The 17,506-nt window shown below is 47.5% G+C and overlaps 1 protein-coding gene across 1 annotated transcript in view; it reads right to left on the bottom strand.

The window, feature by feature from the left end:
* Positions 1-1,374: 1,374 nt before the first annotated feature.
* GLDN (gliomedin) overlaps positions 1,375-17,506 on the bottom strand; it is a 56,500-nt gene continuing 40,368 nt past the window's right edge. Inside the window, exons 5-10 of the mRNA XM_061158379.1 lie at positions 14,356-14,493; positions 11,996-12,121; positions 8,623-8,706; positions 7,001-7,126; positions 5,854-6,004; positions 1,375-3,085 (exon numbers count right to left, since the gene is read on the bottom strand). Of these exons, the coding sequence (XP_061014362.1) occupies positions 2,608-3,085; positions 5,854-6,004; positions 7,001-7,126; positions 8,623-8,706; positions 11,996-12,121; positions 14,356-14,493 (1,103 nt within the window). The 3' untranslated portion in view covers positions 1,375-2,607. The remainder of the gene's footprint in view (positions 3,086-5,853; positions 6,005-7,000; positions 7,127-8,622; positions 8,707-11,995; positions 12,122-14,355; positions 14,494-17,506) is intronic.

The raw sequence follows: 17,506 nt of genomic DNA, 5'->3' as shown, positions 1-17,506 counted from the left end.
AAACATCTACTTCTGCTTTATTGATGATGCCAAAGCCTTTGACTGTGTGGATCACCACAAACTGTGGAAAATTCTTCAACAGATGGGAATACCAGACCACCTGACCTGCCTCTTGAGAAACCTGTATGCAGATCAGGAAGCAACAGTTAGAACTGGACATGGAACAACAGACTGGTTTCAAACTGGGAAAGGGGTACATCAAGGCTGTATATTGTCACCCTGCTTATTTAACTTATATGCAGAATACATCATGCGAAATGCTGGGCTGGATGAAACAAAAGCTGGAATCAAGCTTACCGGGAGAAATATCAATAACCTCAGATATGCAGATCATACCACCCTTATGGCAGAAAGCAAAGAAGAACTAAAGAGCCTCTTGATGAAAGTGAAAGAGGAGAGTGAAAAAGTTGACTTAAAACTCAACATTCAAAAAACTAAGATCATGGCATCTGGTCCCATCACTTCATGGCAAATAGATGGGGAAGCAATGCAAACAGTGAGAGACTTTATTTTCTTGGGCTCCAAAATCACTGCAGACAGTCACTGCAGCCATAAAATTAAAAAATGCTTGCCCCTTGGAAGAAAAGCTATGACCAACCTAGACAGCATATTAAAAAGCAGAGACATTACTTTGCCAACAAAGGTGCATCTAGTCAAAGCTATGGTTTTTTCAGTAGTCATGTATGGATGTGAGAGTTGGACCATAAAGAAAGCTGAGCACCAAAGAATTGATGCTTTTGAACTGTGGTATTAGAGAAGACTCTTGAGAGTCCTGTGGACTGCAAGGAGATCCAACCAGTCCATCCTAAAGGAGATCAGCCCTGGGTGTTCATTGGAAGGATTGATGTTGAAGCTGAAGCTCCAATTCTTTGGCCACCTGATGTGAAGAACTGACTCCTTAGAAAAGACTGATTCTGGGAAAGACCGAAGGCAGGAGGAGAAGGGGACAAGAGAGGATGAGATGGTGGGATGGCATCACCGACTCAATGGACCTGAGTTTGAGTGAGCTCTGAGAGTTAGTGATGGACAGAGAAGCCTGGATGCTGGAGTCCATGGGGTTGCAAAGAGTTGAACACGACTGAGTGACTGAACTGAACTAGGAGCAAGTTAAACTGGATTTTCTCCTGGCATCCAAAGGGACCAGATCACATTCTTTAAAACTATATTTGGGTAGTTATAAAGTAATTATCCGCCAATTAAAATTTTTTAAAAAGTCACAAGGAGAAAAAAGCCAAAAAGCATATATTAAAAAGGAAAACTACACTAGGGTAAGAACAGTTCATTAACTGCTTTATTGGCGGGGGGGGGGGGGGGGGGGGGAGGGGAGGGGGAGAGTCTTAATTTTATGCTGTTCTCACCCTTGCCCTTTACCATAAACTCAAAGCATATAAATGACCACTTTTTAGTCTGAAACAAAAAAATATATATATATAATGAACAGGCTCAGGTGAATAAGCCCTTCTAAGAATCAGACTCACTTTAATATTCTAGATCAGGGGTTGGCAAACTATTGCTGTAAAGGGCCAGAAAGTAAATGTCTTAGGTTTGGGGAGCTGTTACTCAGCTTTCTTGCAGTGATTCAATTCTGCCAGTGTACAGCAAAAGTAGTCACAGACTATAATACACCTGTGACTGTGATAATACGCAAATACCTCTGACTGTGTTGAATAAAACTTTATTTACAGAAACAGACAATGGGCTGTGTTTGGCCCACGGGTCACAGTTTGCCCATCCCTGTTCTAGATAATAACCACAAATGGCACCTTTCTTCTGAAAACTGCAAAGTGTCTCTCAAGGTTCTCACTGGATTAATGTCCACTTGCACAGTATTTACTCTGAGAACCGATCCAGATCTAGGGCAGAAAGACTCTGCAAGACCTGCAGATTCAACGTTTACGAGTCGAGCTGCAGATCAGCATGGTCAGAAATGGACAGGAACCCAGAAGTGCCTGTTTCTGCTTCAATGCAGGCAGCTATTCCTGCTTTGGCTAATTTTGGCGTGGTAATCAGGAGCTGAGGATGATGCCCACTCTGACGCTCTGGTGGCAGGTGAAGATGCAGAGAAAGCTAATAAGTTAGGGGTAATAAGGTACCTCAACAGCCTTAAAGGGTCAGTGCAGCTTCCAAGACAATAAACATAAGTCGGAACTAAGGAATTCATTGCTCAGGCCACCAGGCTGATCAACTCAGAGGTAAATCTGCTCAGCCATGGCTAAAAGCCAAAAATAAAATCCAAAACCAAATACGTAAAAGTTGCGAGAGCAGCAACAGATAAGAATCACAGAATTCCCTACAGGTAAGGAAATCTTACCAATCATCTTAGCCAGCCCTTTCACGTTACCAGTGGGGAAAAACAAGACCTAAAGAGGGAGAGGTAACTTGCCCAGCTAGTTTCTGAAGGAATCACCAAATGCCAGCCATTTGTGAGTTCCAGTCCGTTATTTCCCCTACAGAGTCAGAATTAAAGGGGAAACACCACATAAGCACCCGTGTCGTGAGATTATGACAGCTAATTACCTGACCGCCCTTAAAGACAAGTTTCCTATTGGGACACACATGGTACCAGAGAACAGCTGAAATTTACTGAGGGGAACAGAATGCTTCCTGTCACTGGTGCAATGCAGCTGACAGAAACTGTACGGGATAAAGCATTAAATGGCCATCTTCCCAAGAATACAAATGCTGGTCTCTCATATTGTATGATAACATGGCAAGAACAGACTGGGAAGTTCTCAGAGCAAAGTTTGCATTGATCTGCTTCCCTCCTAACAGATCAAAGGCAAACGTTATCCTCGTATCTTTGGTGTCAGTGACATAGAGGATCCCTCGGGCAATGAAGGCGTTGCCGGCCTTGGACTTGGGGTACGTAGTGTTGATGTGCTGCACCACAGAGAAGGTCCTCTCCTCCAGCTGTGCGACAAGGATGCTTGAGCCGTCCGCGCTGGAAGCATAGATAATCCAAAGGCCCTTTTCATCTACAGCTAAATTGAAGTATGTCTTGGAATTCGCAAAGAGGTATTTTCGATCAAAATACAAGGCATTTTCAAGCTTCAGAGTTTGGGATGTTTCTTTGCCAAATTCAAACCTTAAATGTGTAAAAAAAAAAAAAAAAAAGTAAATATGAGACACCATTTTTATGGACAAGGGTGGTTTTTAGGATCCTCTGTTAAACTAGGGTGGGGCCTGGGATTCTGCATTTCTAGTAAGTTCCAGGTGCTCATTCTGCTATTACATCTGCAAAACCGTGAGCAGTGAGAATGCAGAGGCTGGTGACTACATCTCAGTGTCAACCTCCTAACCATGTGACCCTGGTAAAAGTCCTTCACTTCCTGAATCCTCAGGTGCCTGCTGACCTCCTGATATGCCCTCTCAAAGCTGCAAGGGGCCTTAAAAGATAATCTAGTCTGTCATTTCATTTTACTAATGAGAAAAGGAGATGTGATCAGCTCAGGAATACAGATAAGCAGTTTAAATTCAGGCTTTTGACCTCCAAGTTTGGGGGTGATTCCTCTACTCCACGTTGGAGTTTTAAGACAAAAATTTCACAGCAGGCTCAGTGAAGGAAGTCAGCAGCAGAGAAGTGAAGTAGCAAAGTCATGGCTGTGAAGTCACTTTTCTTTCTTTGGTAAGCAAGTAGATCAATGAAGTGATGGCGTGAAACCCCAGGCCCCTCAGCTCCTGGAGGCTGTTTGATTTGGACTCCAAATCTACATCATAGCAAAAGTGGATTTTGATTCAGCTTCAGGAATGAAAATTCAGGGACTCAATGCTACAAGAAAAGAAAAGCACTAGAGGGCGCCATCGAGCAGCAGAACTGTGACAGGTGCGAAGCTGCGGGTATGCATTGGAGTACAGCAAGCTTGAAGCCAGTTAGGACATCCTGAAGTAAGCTTGAAAAGAAACTAGACAAGAGTGCGGGCTTGAGAAGGTCTTTCATGCCCATCTCTGCTCTCAGGGCTCCCCTTCCTCTGAATGCCAGGGATTCAGGACTGCCGTTCTAGCACTGGCACCGACAGTTGCTTTTCTTGATGAGGCTCGTCTCTTCCAGCAAAAAAGGGTCTAATTCCAGTCTGCCTCTGATTCTCCTCCCAGACTGTAGCCAGGCACTGGAGCAGGGCCCCAGTATAGTTGTTCTAACCAGTGCCTCATACAAGCTTCGTGTCATTAGAAGCCACTCTTTCTTAGGGTGGCCAATCCTCCTCTGGGGCTCATTCACCCCAGAACACCTCACGTAACTGCTCTCAGTTGCTCAGTCATGTCTGACTCTTTTGTGACCCCATGGACTGTAGCCCACCAGCCTCTTCTGTCCATGGGATTCTCTAGGCAAGAATACTGGAGTGGGTAGCCATTCCCTTCTACAGGGGATCTTCCCAACCCAGGGATCAAACCAGCTTTGATTGAACCTGTTTGGCAGGTGGATTCTTTACCACTGTGCCACCTGGGTGGCCCTACACATATGGGAGCCACAGGGCTTCCTAGTAGTAAAGACCCCGCCTGCCAGTGCAGGAGACAGAAGAGATCTGTGTTGGATTTCTGGGTTGGGAAGATTCCCTGGAGGATAGCATGGCAATCCACTCCAGTATTCTTGCCTAGAGAACCCCATGGACAGAGGAGCCTGGTGGGCTACAGTCCATGGGGTCACAAAGAGTCGGACCCAGCTGAAGCGACTTAGCACACATGCGCATGCAGGGAGCCACAGGGCTGACAAATGAGAACAAATGTCACAGAAAGCAGTGTGGGTGGGGAGAGAGGGCTTCTGAATGGGTGGCGGCTCAGTTATCTTTTTCTTTTAGCGCAAGATTCTGTCTAGATGAGGTAGCCAGGAGGTGACGAGGCAGTGAGGGAGCCCAGGATGGGGGTTGGTGCAGAGGCACAGGACGGGGTTTCTCCAGCCACGGCTGACATGTGTCTAATGTGGCTGGTTTAACGGCATGATGTACTAGCAAGCCCATGCCCATGAAGGAATCCAGTTCTCCCTCCAGATACAAGTCTCTTGTTTGGAATGATGAGGACCATGGCTTTCATAACACTGGAATTGTCATTTCCAATGGGAGTACAGTTGGAGGGCTGCAGAGGTTCTCATCCACCTTTCCATTTGTAGTGAGGACACGGAGGTCACCGAAAGTGGTGTCTCTCCTCCGAGGTCACAAATAAGTAGGTGGGAGGGTTGGAACTTGATTGAGTTCACTGCTCCCTTGATTTGCCCAAGATGACCACTTCTGCCTCTAAAGCCCAGCACTTGATTTCTTCTTGAGCCATGCAGACAACCTTTAGCAATTCTTATGCAGAGCCAGGAAGCCTGGGCTGCTGTCCTGGGCCCCGACTACCTGGGTGGCCGCCTCTCCTGCCCATGGGAAAATGGAGGGCGCAGGGGAGGCGGCTTGGTGAGGGCTCTGTCAGGATGACAGAACCACCTGAAGGCCTTGCAGTCTCTAGTCCTCAGAGATCTCAGCTGTGACATGAAATTCTTCACACCCAACAGTTTTCAGAACAAAACCGATTTGAGGGTGTGACACCTTCTTGTCAGAGGGAGGTCTAGATTCTGCTTTTTCTTTCCCAAAGGATGAGAAAGCTTCCGCCCCCTGTTGCTCCCGGCCTCCTTCTCCCTGGCCCTGACCTTACACTTGGTTCCAGACCAGCAATAAATGCAGTGGGGCCCACTCCTTGTGGCCTGCAGTTCATTCAGTCAGCAAACCCTGACTGACCTCTGGCTGTGCGCCAGGCCCCGGGAACATAAAGAGGGTAGACCCACAGTCCCTTCCCCTAAGTAGCTGAAGTATGACTAAAGCGCCACACACAGTAGGTGCTAGCTGGGGTGGGTGAGGAGGGGCAGCGGGGCCCTGAAGGACTCACCTCACAATGGTGTTGGAGCCTCCCTTGTGGTAGTAGAGAGAGTTGTTGTGAACAGTGTGACCACAGCCGTGGAAATAGTACGGGAGGTGGATGAGCGTGTAACTGCCGTTCCGCAGCGAGGGCTGGTCTTCAAATTCCTTCACCCTGATGCCTGTAGGAGGGAAGCCAGGGAAAGGCAGTCACAGCTTGGAGGTGAGTGGGGGAAGAAGGGGTAAAAGGACGGAAGGTGAGAGTCAGACATCCTGCAAGGGCCCTTGTCCAGTTTCAAGATCCCAGGCTCCCAAACCCTAAGGCCAATTCTCTTCCGTGGATTCCTGAATCGTCTTTTGAACACAGTAATCAGAGTTGCCTTTGCTCCTCTCAGGAAAACAGTACCATGCCCTCCCCTACAATTTTATCAACTTTTCTGTCAGACTGCCATAGGCCAGCATCGTGACGAGCACCTGTGCAGTCCCCTCCCACCACTGCACTCCAAGGGGGCCATGTTGGCTCAATGGCCTTGCTCTTCCCTTTAGAGTCACAGATTCCCTCTCAGCTGGTCATCTGGACAGTTACTACCAGCTGATGAGTAAGCCTGGATGAAACCAAAGTAGCATGTCTGAGCTATTGCTCTGGCTAGTAGGCATGGCCAGGCATCTTCTGGCATGGGGCCACTGCAATTCCTGACCACATCTGTTTGGGACAGTGTGATGCAGTAGATCTTCAAGATGATATCTCACCCTCTCCCCTGGGCTCTCAGATACTGTGGTATCTGAGAAAAGTGGCCAAAAGGATTCTCCTTAAAGAAAGATAGCCTGTGCAAAAAAAAAAAAAAAAAATTGTCTCTGACATTTCTTCCTCATTATGGTTTCAGGGTTTCTTATGGTTTATCAGTCAGGATGCTATTTGTTTCCTCCCGAACACTTTGCCAAAAAGCTACAGTGGAGGTGCTCTGGTCATGTCCCTATTATCTGAACTGTGAGGTTTGTCACCAGTGTGCTCAACTGAGAAGAGCATTCTGCCCACTCATTTGGGCTTTCTAAAAAAAGCAATTCTGTTACACCAATGAGCAAGGATTTCAGACACAGAAACAGGATAAGCCTGAAGGGAGGCAACAGAGGAAAGAAAATTACAATAGAGATATGGATCATCTGCCAAATAAAAGCACCTGAGAAATGTTCAGTCACCCAGATGCGTTCATCACTCTTGTTAGCAGACTCTCTTATCCAAGTCCCAAACGTCTCTTTAACTTTCAACACTTGTATTGGATTTCCAATTGATGTGATCATGGATTCTATTAAAAGAAGAGAAAGTTACTCACCTCCCAGTTATGACTATAACCTACAAATTGGCAGTTGCCACTGGGACTTGCCAGCTACCTCTACAAGGATTAAATCATGTGCTGATGCAGCTTCTGACTTTCCACATCCCCTGAAAGGAGCTAAGGGTGGACAGCAGAAATGAGGCACTCTGTCCTCAGTGGGGGTGGGAGTGGGGGACTGGTAGAACAGGTCTTCAGATAGTTAGATATTTTTAGGAGCTGATTTTATGAGCCCAAGCCGAAGAATTGATGCTTTTGAACTGTGGTGTTGGAGAAGACTCTCGAGAGTCCCTTGGACTGCAAGGAGATCCAACCAGTCCATCCTAAAGGAAATCAGTCCTGAATGTTCATTGGAAGGACTGATGCTGAAGCTGAAACTCCAATACTTTGGCTACTTGATACAAAGAACTGACTCATTGGAAAAGATCCTGATGCTGGGAAAGATTGAAGGCAGGAGGAGAAGAGGACGACAGAGGATGAGATGGTTGGATAGTATCACCGACTCAATGTACATGAGTTTGAGTAAACTCTGGGAGTTGGTGATGGACAGGGAAGCCTGGCATGGTGCTGTCCATGTGGTCACGAAGAGTCAGACATGACTGAGCAACTCAACTGAACTGAACTGAAGTCATGTATCTCTTCATAAGGTGGCTCAGACAGTAAAGAATCTGACTGCAATGTGGGAGACCCGGGTTCGATCCCTGGGTAAGGAGATCCCCTGGAGAAGGAAAAGGTAATCCACTCCAGTATTTTTGTCTGAGAATTCCATGGACAGAGGAGCCTGGTGGGCTACAGTCCATGGGGTCACAAAGAGTCAGACATGACTGAGAGACTTACACTTTCACTTTCTAAATATCTAGAAAAGCACCCAAATCCTTCATGGTGATGACTGCTCCATGTGACTTGCAGAAACCTTCTGCAAAAAACATGTGCTTGATTGCATGTACTTCTCCTTCACCAAAATCACATATATGCTGACCTTTCCCCCTACTGCTCTGGAGCAGTTTCTCTGAGCTACCTGAAATGCTTCCTCCTGGGCTATAGCCCTCATTTTGCAACAAAAGAAAGATGACTCACAACTCTCACATTGTGCTGGTTTTATTTTATTTTTTTAGTCCATATGACTTTAAGATATCTGATTTCTGAGTTTTAAAACAGGATGCTTTGGGACTTCCCTGATGGTCCAGTGGGTAATAACCTGCCTGCCAGTGCAGGGGACACAGGTTCGATCCCTGGTCCAGGAAGATGCCACATGCCGCAGAGCAACTAAGCCTGTGCACCACAACTACTGAAGCCCGTGCACCCAGAGCCTGTGCTCCGCAACAAGAGAAGGCACCACAGTGAGAAGTCCTCTTATCGCAACTAGAGAGTAGCCCCCGCTCGCCGCAACTACAGAAAGCCTGTACACAGCAATGAAGACCCATACACAAGTAATTAAAAAAAATAAACAGGATGCTCTGTTTCTGTACCTGCTTCTGGGGAATGGTGTTCACTGACTTTCTCATCAGTTTTTCCAACCAAGGTATCATCATTTGGTACAGCACATGTCTCACCTAAAACAACAAAGATAATCAGAGCAAACGCAGTTGGCACAGTGAGATGTGTATAACTTTATAACTGGTGCTTTCCGCCACCTCACTCCAGATTCAAGTTCCATAGCATCCTTGGTTTTTGCTTGCTTGCTTTGAAGCACCAACTCATACGCTTCCAATTTTGTTTCCTCTGCCTGGTGAGTTCCCCACAAGCATTTCATGACCATAGTTGCTAAGAATGGACGATCCTGAGAGGATGTCAGTAATAGGAAAATGTCACCTGAGTCAGCTATCCTAACCCTCAACAACCTGGGGGCGGGGTGGGGAGGAAGGCTTACTGACACGTTCCTGGCCACTCTGGGCAGGTGGGAATCTATCACAATTTGCATTTTCTAGAGGGATTTTCACTTTCAGTGAAGCTGATGGGGATGAGGGAGCAGCCTTATGATGGGGTGGCCCATTGCACCCTGTCTTCCTGAACTGCCAGGGAGCAGAGGAGGAGGGAGCCTAGAGACAGCCCAGACCAGAGAGGTCGGGGCCCCTTTCCCCTCCCCATTTCCCGTCTGTATTTTTCTGCTCGAAGACCTGTGGGATCCAGGCCCTTGAGGGGCACCTGATTCATAGTTGGTTTGAGGCTATGACTAAGCATAAATTCATCTTCCTTAGCAAATGGGCTGAGTTCAGACCTTTGGTGAAGAGGTGGCTCAGGTGTCAGAAGCAGGACAGAAGGCGCGGGTCACGTGGCCAGTGTGGAGATGAGAGGGAACAGACCGCCTGGCAGCAGGTCTCAGCAAATCGGGCTTTCTGGGAAAGGCCAGGACCCACTTCCCCAGGCAAATTCTGAGGGTTTCCCATCACCTTGTGCTTGCTAGATAGGAAGGAGCACCTCCACCGTCACTAGGGAAACACACAGAATAAACTAGAGAGGTGTCTTTATCAATAAAATAGGGAGGCTCTTCTCTAACCTTCCTTTAGCTGGATGAGCCCTGTCTCTCTGAAGCCCTTCTGCCATGGATGAGAGCGGTCTCAGGGCTGTTAGACTCCCCACACACAATCCTGCCTCTCGAGTTCCCACTTAGGGGCCTGGGCTTTGCACAGAGAGGGACAGAGAGACCCTCCCATTCTTAGTCTGAAGAAAAGGTCTCGTTAACTCGTGCGGGACCTACCCACCAGCTTCTAAAGCTGAGGGGGTGGGATGGGGTTAAAGAAGGAGCAGGAGTGAGGGTCGAGCTCAGATGCTGGATGCCGGGCAACCAGGATGCACTTCTGGGAGGCACAGCAGAAGGAATCGGCCTCTCTTTTAAAGCAGTTTTCACAACCCTGAAGCCCACCCCCTCCCTGCCAACCAGCCTCTTAGCAGGCAGGCTAGGCTGGAGGGCACCTCTCCAGCACCCCTCTCACTGTTGACAGAGCCTCTGGCAAGTCCGAATTCCACAGAAGCAGGGTCAGACTTCCCCTCCGCTCAGGGGAAGGTTCTGCTCAGCCTGTACCCCTAGGGAATCTGAACAAAGGGCTGATGCTTAAGGGAGGGGGTGGTGTTGAATTAACAGCCTGCTCACAGCTGGGCAGGGTCATAATCAGGTTCCATTCACTGGGCGTGGTGGTGACCTCTCTGAAAGCTCATATTCACCCATTCTGACAGCTGAGTGTGTTCCCTATCCCCCACCCAAACATCTTCCAGAAGGAACAATGTACCAGACAGAAGGAAAGAATGTTTAGGAAAGTGGTGGAGAAATCCACAGCAAGTGAGAGAGAAATCCCAGTCAGGACCCTCTTCTCTGCTTGCCAGGAAGCCAGGCATCCAGGTGTGCCTCCTCATGGCCCAAGGTAGGGGAATAAGTCCCTGAACATCGCTGTGTGGAGAAGTTCTAGCAGCACCTGAGAAGGACTTTTCATTAACACGGCCCTTGATTTCTTCTTAGCTCTCAACCCCACGGCCACCCCTGTCACAACTGGCTGAAGAACAAGCCGTCCAGGCCTGCCAGAGATCAGGTGCCCTTGCATTACTTTGCCAACAAAGGTCCGTCTAGTCAAGGCTATGGTTTTCCCAGTAGTCATGTATGGATGTGAGAGTTGGACTATAAAGCTGAGCGCCAAAGAATTGATACTTTTGGACTGTGGTGTTGGAGAAGACTCTTGAGAGTCCCTTGGACTGCAAGGAGATCCAACCAGTCCATCCTAAAGGAGATCAGTCCTGAATACTCATTGGAAGGACTGATGTTGAAGCTGAAACTCCAGTACTTTGGCCACCTGACGTGAAGAGCTGACTCATTTGAAAAGACCCTGATGCTGGGAAAGATTGAGGGAGGGAGGAGAAGGGGACGACAGAGGATGAGATGGTTGGAGGGCATCATCAACTCAATGGTCATGAGTTTGAGTAAACTCCGGGAGTTGGTCATGGACAGGGAGGCCTGGTGTGCTGCAGTCCATGGGGTCGCAAAGAATCAGACACGACTGAGCAACTGAACTGAACTGCCCTTTGTTGGCTTATTCTCAATGTGTGGATTTCTGTCTCTGAAAGGAAAATGTCCCAAGCAGGGGCTTTACAGGCAGGCACACTGGAGCTTGAATCCCAGCTGTTGCTTACTAATTGAGTGACCATGGACAGACTATGTAGCTCCCTGGGGTTTCAGCTTTGTATCTGTGAACTGGTCAGAATACGACTCCTATATCTTAGGGCTAGTGTAGAATTAAATGAACTGAGCACTTAGCCCTATGCCTACAACATCACTAGCATTGCTAGCAAAGCTTAGAGGTGGTGATGGCAGTACTAGGGTATCTATGGGGAGTTAGACGATTTGAATTTCCTCATCGTCTCCATCTGTCAAGCCCTCCATGCTCCAGAGATGGTGGAGCTGACAAGAAGGAGGAATAGACTGGTGATGGCTCAGCCTTTATAGAGAATCCACCTGCCAAATAGGAGACCTCGGTTTGATCCCTGGGTCAGGAAGATCCCCTGGAGAAGGGAATAGCTTCCCCCTCTACCAACCTTGCCTGGAGAATTCCATGGTAGAGCCTGGCAGGGTAAAGTCCATGGGGTCTCAAAGACTTAGACACAATTGAGCGACTAGCTCAAGTGAAGGAAGAGGGATGAGGGCAGGAGGCAGGAGGCCCGATTCTAAACCTGCCACTGGTCCTTACCCTGGGCAGGCTGTTCAGGCCTCCCAGGTGGGTGGAGATGGGGAAGGAATACTCGCTTTGGGCAAAATCTCCCCTTATTTAAAACAATCTGGTCACAAAGTCTGGGTGAAGTCTGAGAGCTTGGGATCGTTAACTGAAGAGGTGGCTCCCTAGGGCAGGGGTGTGTGACCTGGGCACTGGCCGTTGAACATGTTAGGCTGCCGAGGGCCTTTTCTTCTGCTTCCAGGGGGACCCGGAGGACCCGGAGGGCCTGGGGGCCCAGGTGGGCCAGGTGGTCCTTGGTCACCTTTGGCACCTGGAGAAAGAGAGAGAGAAGCAGGGGTGGGAGTTGATTAGAGAGCTGTAAGCAGAGATGGGTTCCACACAAGGGAAAAGGAGATGGAGCCGCTCCAGGGAGGCTGGCCAAGTCCTGGACAGCGGTCCTCCAGCACTCACTCACACAGGGTCAAGGGAGCTCCCACAGAGTTTCAACTATGAGTTTCAACTGTGTGCCAGGAACTGTGCTGGGAATTTTAGAAATCTCCCCTTCGTCCCTCCCATGTACTCTGTGAGACAGTACCAGCAGCTCCTCGGGTGACCCGGGTCTCAGGGAAGTTCAGGGCTTTGCCCCAGGTCACAGCTGGAGCAGAGCTGCACCCCCCCCCCCCCCCACCCCGCTCAGGGCTGTCTCACTCCTTAGCTCATCTTCTTTTTGTTGGCTAATGTTGAGAGATCTCAACCCTGACTGTTTATTAGAATCACCCAAGGAGCGCAAATACAATTATAATGCCTGGACCCCATCCCAGATCACTTCATCAAAATGATGGGGAAGTTGGTCATCTGTAGTTTTTAAAACCTCCAAGGATGCTTCCAGGCATGAGAAATACTGCTCCGTGTTGTGGAAGAGATCAGGGGGCGGCTGTCCAGCTTTGTGACCTTGGGCAGGCAGTGTATCCCTCTGACACTGGTTCTTCATGTCCAGATTCTCAACTCCCTGCCCTGCCCTGTGAGAACCCACGGAGGTCACCAGAGTGAGTGCTCTGAGGTTTGGAGTACCTACACAGCAGCAGGTAGAGTCACTACACACTTCTAACTTCAGGTGGCCATGTGCGTACAGCCCTTTGCAGGGGCCTTTGGTTCTGCAATTTGCACAAAGATGCCGCTAGTCTGGGATATTCAGTCCTTTGGTTTTACACTCCTTTCCTGGGCTGACTGGTGATCTGAGATCTCTTTAGCTGCTTCTTCCCAGCCCCACCAAATAGGCCTTTACAGCTGCTTTAGAACTGAAGGGGCAAGCAGGGGTCACAGAGGCTGAGGGTGGTTCTAAGCCCCCAGCAGAAAAGGCAGAGATCGTGGCAGATGTGGTCCAGCCCTCCTATTCCTTCTCTGCCCCCTGGCCAGAGGATGCACTGAGCTCTGGCCTGGTCTCTAGAATCAGAGTGCACTCAGGGATGCTGCTTTCCTGAATGCCTTGTGGTCACCCCCATTTGTTTGGTAATTAATATAGGGGAGTGTGATATTCTGGATGTGAAAATTTCCCATATAACTGAATATAACATGATCTTACAGTTTCAAAATATATTCATATATATATATATGAATCCTGTCAAAACACCTCTTAAATTTTACATATTTTGCACACAACCTCCTTTTTTTGGAACGAGGCATGCTAAACCTAATTTGATTTTTCCTGGGTGCTTTGATCTTTACACAGTACCTGGTAAATGGCAGGTGCTCAAGAAATTTTGAAAACTGGATAGGACACTGAGTCAGGGTCACTGTCCTGAACATCTATCATCCTGGCTTCTTGAGGACAGATATCATGTCTTACTCATTTTCATATTTCCAGTTTCAGCTGTTATAGCAAAGTCCCTAATTCATAAATGGTGTTCTCTGATATTCAAAAGTGCTTATTGAACACACGAATAGGATAGTTATGCTTTTATAGTACAAATGGTCCCCAAAGTAAAGTGCTTTTAAGATTCTGCCTCTTCCTCCTCCATGACAATCAGCTGTCACTTACTCTTTCGGCCATGTCATTGCCTTTCTGAGGCTTGCTGTGCCACAGACACCAATTACCTGCTTTTAACCTGGGCTGGAAACCAGATAAAGAAGATCAGCAACCATGTCTGCCTCACTCCTATGGTAAGAATCTTAGGATAAGGGTCTGAAGATGGCCTGAGATCAACTCTGAAGCTTGTACTTTCTATCTGTTGTCCTCTGAAATATCTCACTTCTCTTCTTCTGGATTGCACTGGATTTAACAGATATCTGGGAAAAGGAAGCTTCCTTCATCCTAAATCCATCCAGCCATGGCATAGTGCTTTATCTCAACTACTTATGCTTAGATCTCAGATTTGGTCTTACCAACATTGGGCTTACACATGGTTTTCTCCTTGTCAAAAGCACAGGACTCTAAAACATGCTACGAAACAGACGGGCATCTAGGGCAGATAAGGAGAGATGACCCAGAGCAGCCTTGGTACAAGAAAGCAGGATGGTCTCTGGGCCCATTCACCCCAGGAGAAGACCGCAGCACCAGCCCCTTACCTGCGGGGAGCACATCATTGGACACGTCCCCTTTGTCTCCCTTGTCACCCTTCTGCCCTGCTGGGCCCTCATTTCCAGGCAAGCCCAGCTCACCAGGGTCTCCCTTTTCCCCTGGAGTTCCTGTGGCTCCAGGTGGCCCTGAGGGAAAAAAAAAAGAGATTTATGAGCCTGTTGTGCAGGAAATTCTGGTATACTACTTTGTAATACTGTGCTTTGTGGTTTTAAGGTGAAGCAGCTTCAGAAACCAAATATACAACACTTCATAATCATTTTAGGACAGCAGCGAGGTATAAATTCATGAAAGAATATATCTAGGTAGCTCTGTTGAATTTTTTTAGAGACATTTTGCTGGGCCGACAGGTTGGAGAAAGGAGTGAACCCCAAGAGGGACAGTCACAGTGAGAGCAGAAAGAAGGGGAGGCCTCATCAAAAATCTGCCCTCCCCACCCCAGCAGGGAGGGCTGGGCACTCAGAAGACTTTGTTAGGCCCTTGAACAGTGGATGTTGTCATCTGCATTATCTGGTGTATCCCTCACAATACTGGCGTGGTAGGCTGGTTAGTTTTCCTTACTCTCACGTGGTAGAAATTGGAAATAAGACCTACAGGGTTTACAACTGAGGCTGCTAAGTGAGCAGCAAAAAATCTTGATTCCAGCTCCAACGCCCTTTTCTGTGACATTTGGATGCAAAATAGCAAAACAGGTCACACTGCTTTAGGACAGGCATTATGAGGGATGCAGATAGCGTGAACAACAGGTAATGGACAAAATCTCTGTCTCTGCTCGCAGGGAGACATCCCTACAGGAACTGCAGTCCTACTAGGAGTAGTCAAGACCAGGCAGTGACTCATCGCAGCATTGGAAAATGGGCAGCACAGCATTCTGATGCCTGGGAGAAAGGAAGCCGATATCTCATGCATCATATGATGCCCCAATTCATAGCAGCTTCCACACAGCAGCTTCGCTGAGCTGAGGAGACAAGAAAGTGGAGTTTGGGGAGATAAAAGTGGCTGGGACTCATGGGACAGAATATGAGAGAGGAGATCATTGTGTAGAAAGAGCTCTAGTGAACTTCAGAGGGGTTTCCTCAAGTCTTTTGGCAGAGTAACAGTCTATACAAGGTAAAAGCCTACCAGACAGGGAGAAGAATCAACAGAAAGCCCCTCTCAGAGCTTGCACAGGGAAGGGTCCTCATGCCCGCCAGTCAAAGCAGAGGGATCTCAGAAAAGAGCAGGCTGTGAGGCAGAGTCCTTGGAAAGACCTGTCTTAGTACTGAGGCTAAATTAGCCCAACAGTCGAGGCTGCTGTGGAGCTATCGTGACAAACCTTAAAAATACGGAGCAGTAAGGGAGAAAAGGAAAGATATTCCCATTTGAATGCAGAGTTCCAAAGAATAGCCAGGAGAGATAAAAAAGCCTTCCTCAGCGATCAATGCAAAGAAACAGAGGAAAACAACAGAACGGGAAAGACTAGAGATCTCTTCAAGAAAATTAGAGATACCAAGGGAACATTTCATGCAAAAATGGGTTCAATAAAGGACAGAAATGGTATGGACCTAACAGAAGCAGAAGATATTAAGAAGAGGTGGCAAGAATACACAGAAGAATTGTACAAAAAAGATCTTCATGACCCAGATAATCACAATGCTGTGATCACTCACCTAGAGCCAGACATCCTGGAATGTGAAGTCAAGTGCGCCTTAGAAAGCATCACTACAAACAAAGCTAGTGGAGGTGATGGAATTCCAGTTGAGCTATTTCAAATCCTAAAAGATGATGCTGTGAAAGTACTGCACTCAATATGCCAGCAAATTTGGAAAACTCAGCAGTGGCCACAAGACTGGAAAAGGTCAGTTTTCATTCCAACCCCTAAGAAAGGCAATCCCAAAGAATGCTCAAACTACCATACAATTGCACTCATCTCACACGCTAGTAAAGTAATGCTCAAAATTCTCCAAGCCAGGCTTCAGCAATACGTGAACTGAGAACTTCCAGGTGTTCAAGCTGGTTTTAGAAAAGGCAGAGGAACCAGAGATCAAATTGCCAATATCCGCTGGATCACTGAAAAAGCAAGAGAGTTCCAGAAAAACATCTATTTCTGCTTTATTGACTACGCCAAAGCCTTCGACTGTGTGGATCATAATAAACTGTGGAAAATTCTGAAAGAGATGGGAATACCAGACCACCTGACCTGCCTCTTGAGAAACCTGTATGCAGGTCAGGAAGCAACAGTTAGAACTGGATGTGGAACAACAGACTGGTTCCAAAGAGGAAAAGGAGTACGTCAAGGCTGTATATTGTCACCCTGCTTATTTAACTTATATGCAGAGTACATCATGGAAACGCTGGTCTGGAAGAAGCACAAGCTGGAATCAAGATTGCCAGGAGAAATATCAATAACCTCAGATATGCAGATGACACCACCCTTACGGCAGAAAGTGAAGAAGAACTAAAAAGCCTCTTGATGAAAGTGAAAGAGGAGAGTGAAAAAGTTGGCTTAAAGCTTAACAGTCAGAAAACTAAGATCATGGCATCTGGTCCCATCACCTCATGGGAAATAGATGGGGAGACAGTGGAAACAGTGTCAGACTTTATTTTTTTGGGCTCCAAAATCACTGTAGATGGTAACTGCAGCCATGAAATTAAAAGACGCTCACTCCTTGGAAGGAAAGTTATGACCAACCTAGATGGCATATTAAAAAGCAGAGAAATTACTTTGCCAACAGAGGTCCGTCTGGTTAAGGCTATGGTTTTTCCAGTGGTCATGTATGGATGTGAGAGTTGGACTGTGAAGAAAGCTGAGAACCGAAGAATCGATGCTTTTGAACTATGGTGTTGGAGAAGACTCTTGAGAGTCCCTTGGACTGCAAGGAGATCCAACCAGTCCATCCTGAAGGAGATAAGTCCTGGGTGTTCATTGGAAGGACTGATGCTGAAGCTGAAACTCCAATAATTTGGCTATCTCATGCGAAGAGCTGACTCATTGGAAAAGACACTGATGCTGGGAGGGATTGGGGGCAGGAGGAGAAGGGGACAACAGAGGATGAGATAGCTGGATGGCATCACTAACTTGATGGGCATGAGTTTGAGTAGACTCCAGGGGTTTGTGATGGACAGGGAGGCCTGGCGTGCTGCAATTCATGGGGTTGCAGA

The sequence above is a fragment of the Dama dama genome, chromosome 12 (assembly GCF_033118175.1).
Source record: "Dama dama isolate Ldn47 chromosome 12, ASM3311817v1, whole genome shotgun sequence".
In the NCBI taxonomy this organism is placed as follows: domain Eukaryota; kingdom Metazoa; phylum Chordata; class Mammalia; order Artiodactyla; family Cervidae; genus Dama; species Dama dama.
Note: the sequence above shows the minus strand (reverse complement) of the source record. Positions and strands in the feature narration are given on the sequence as shown.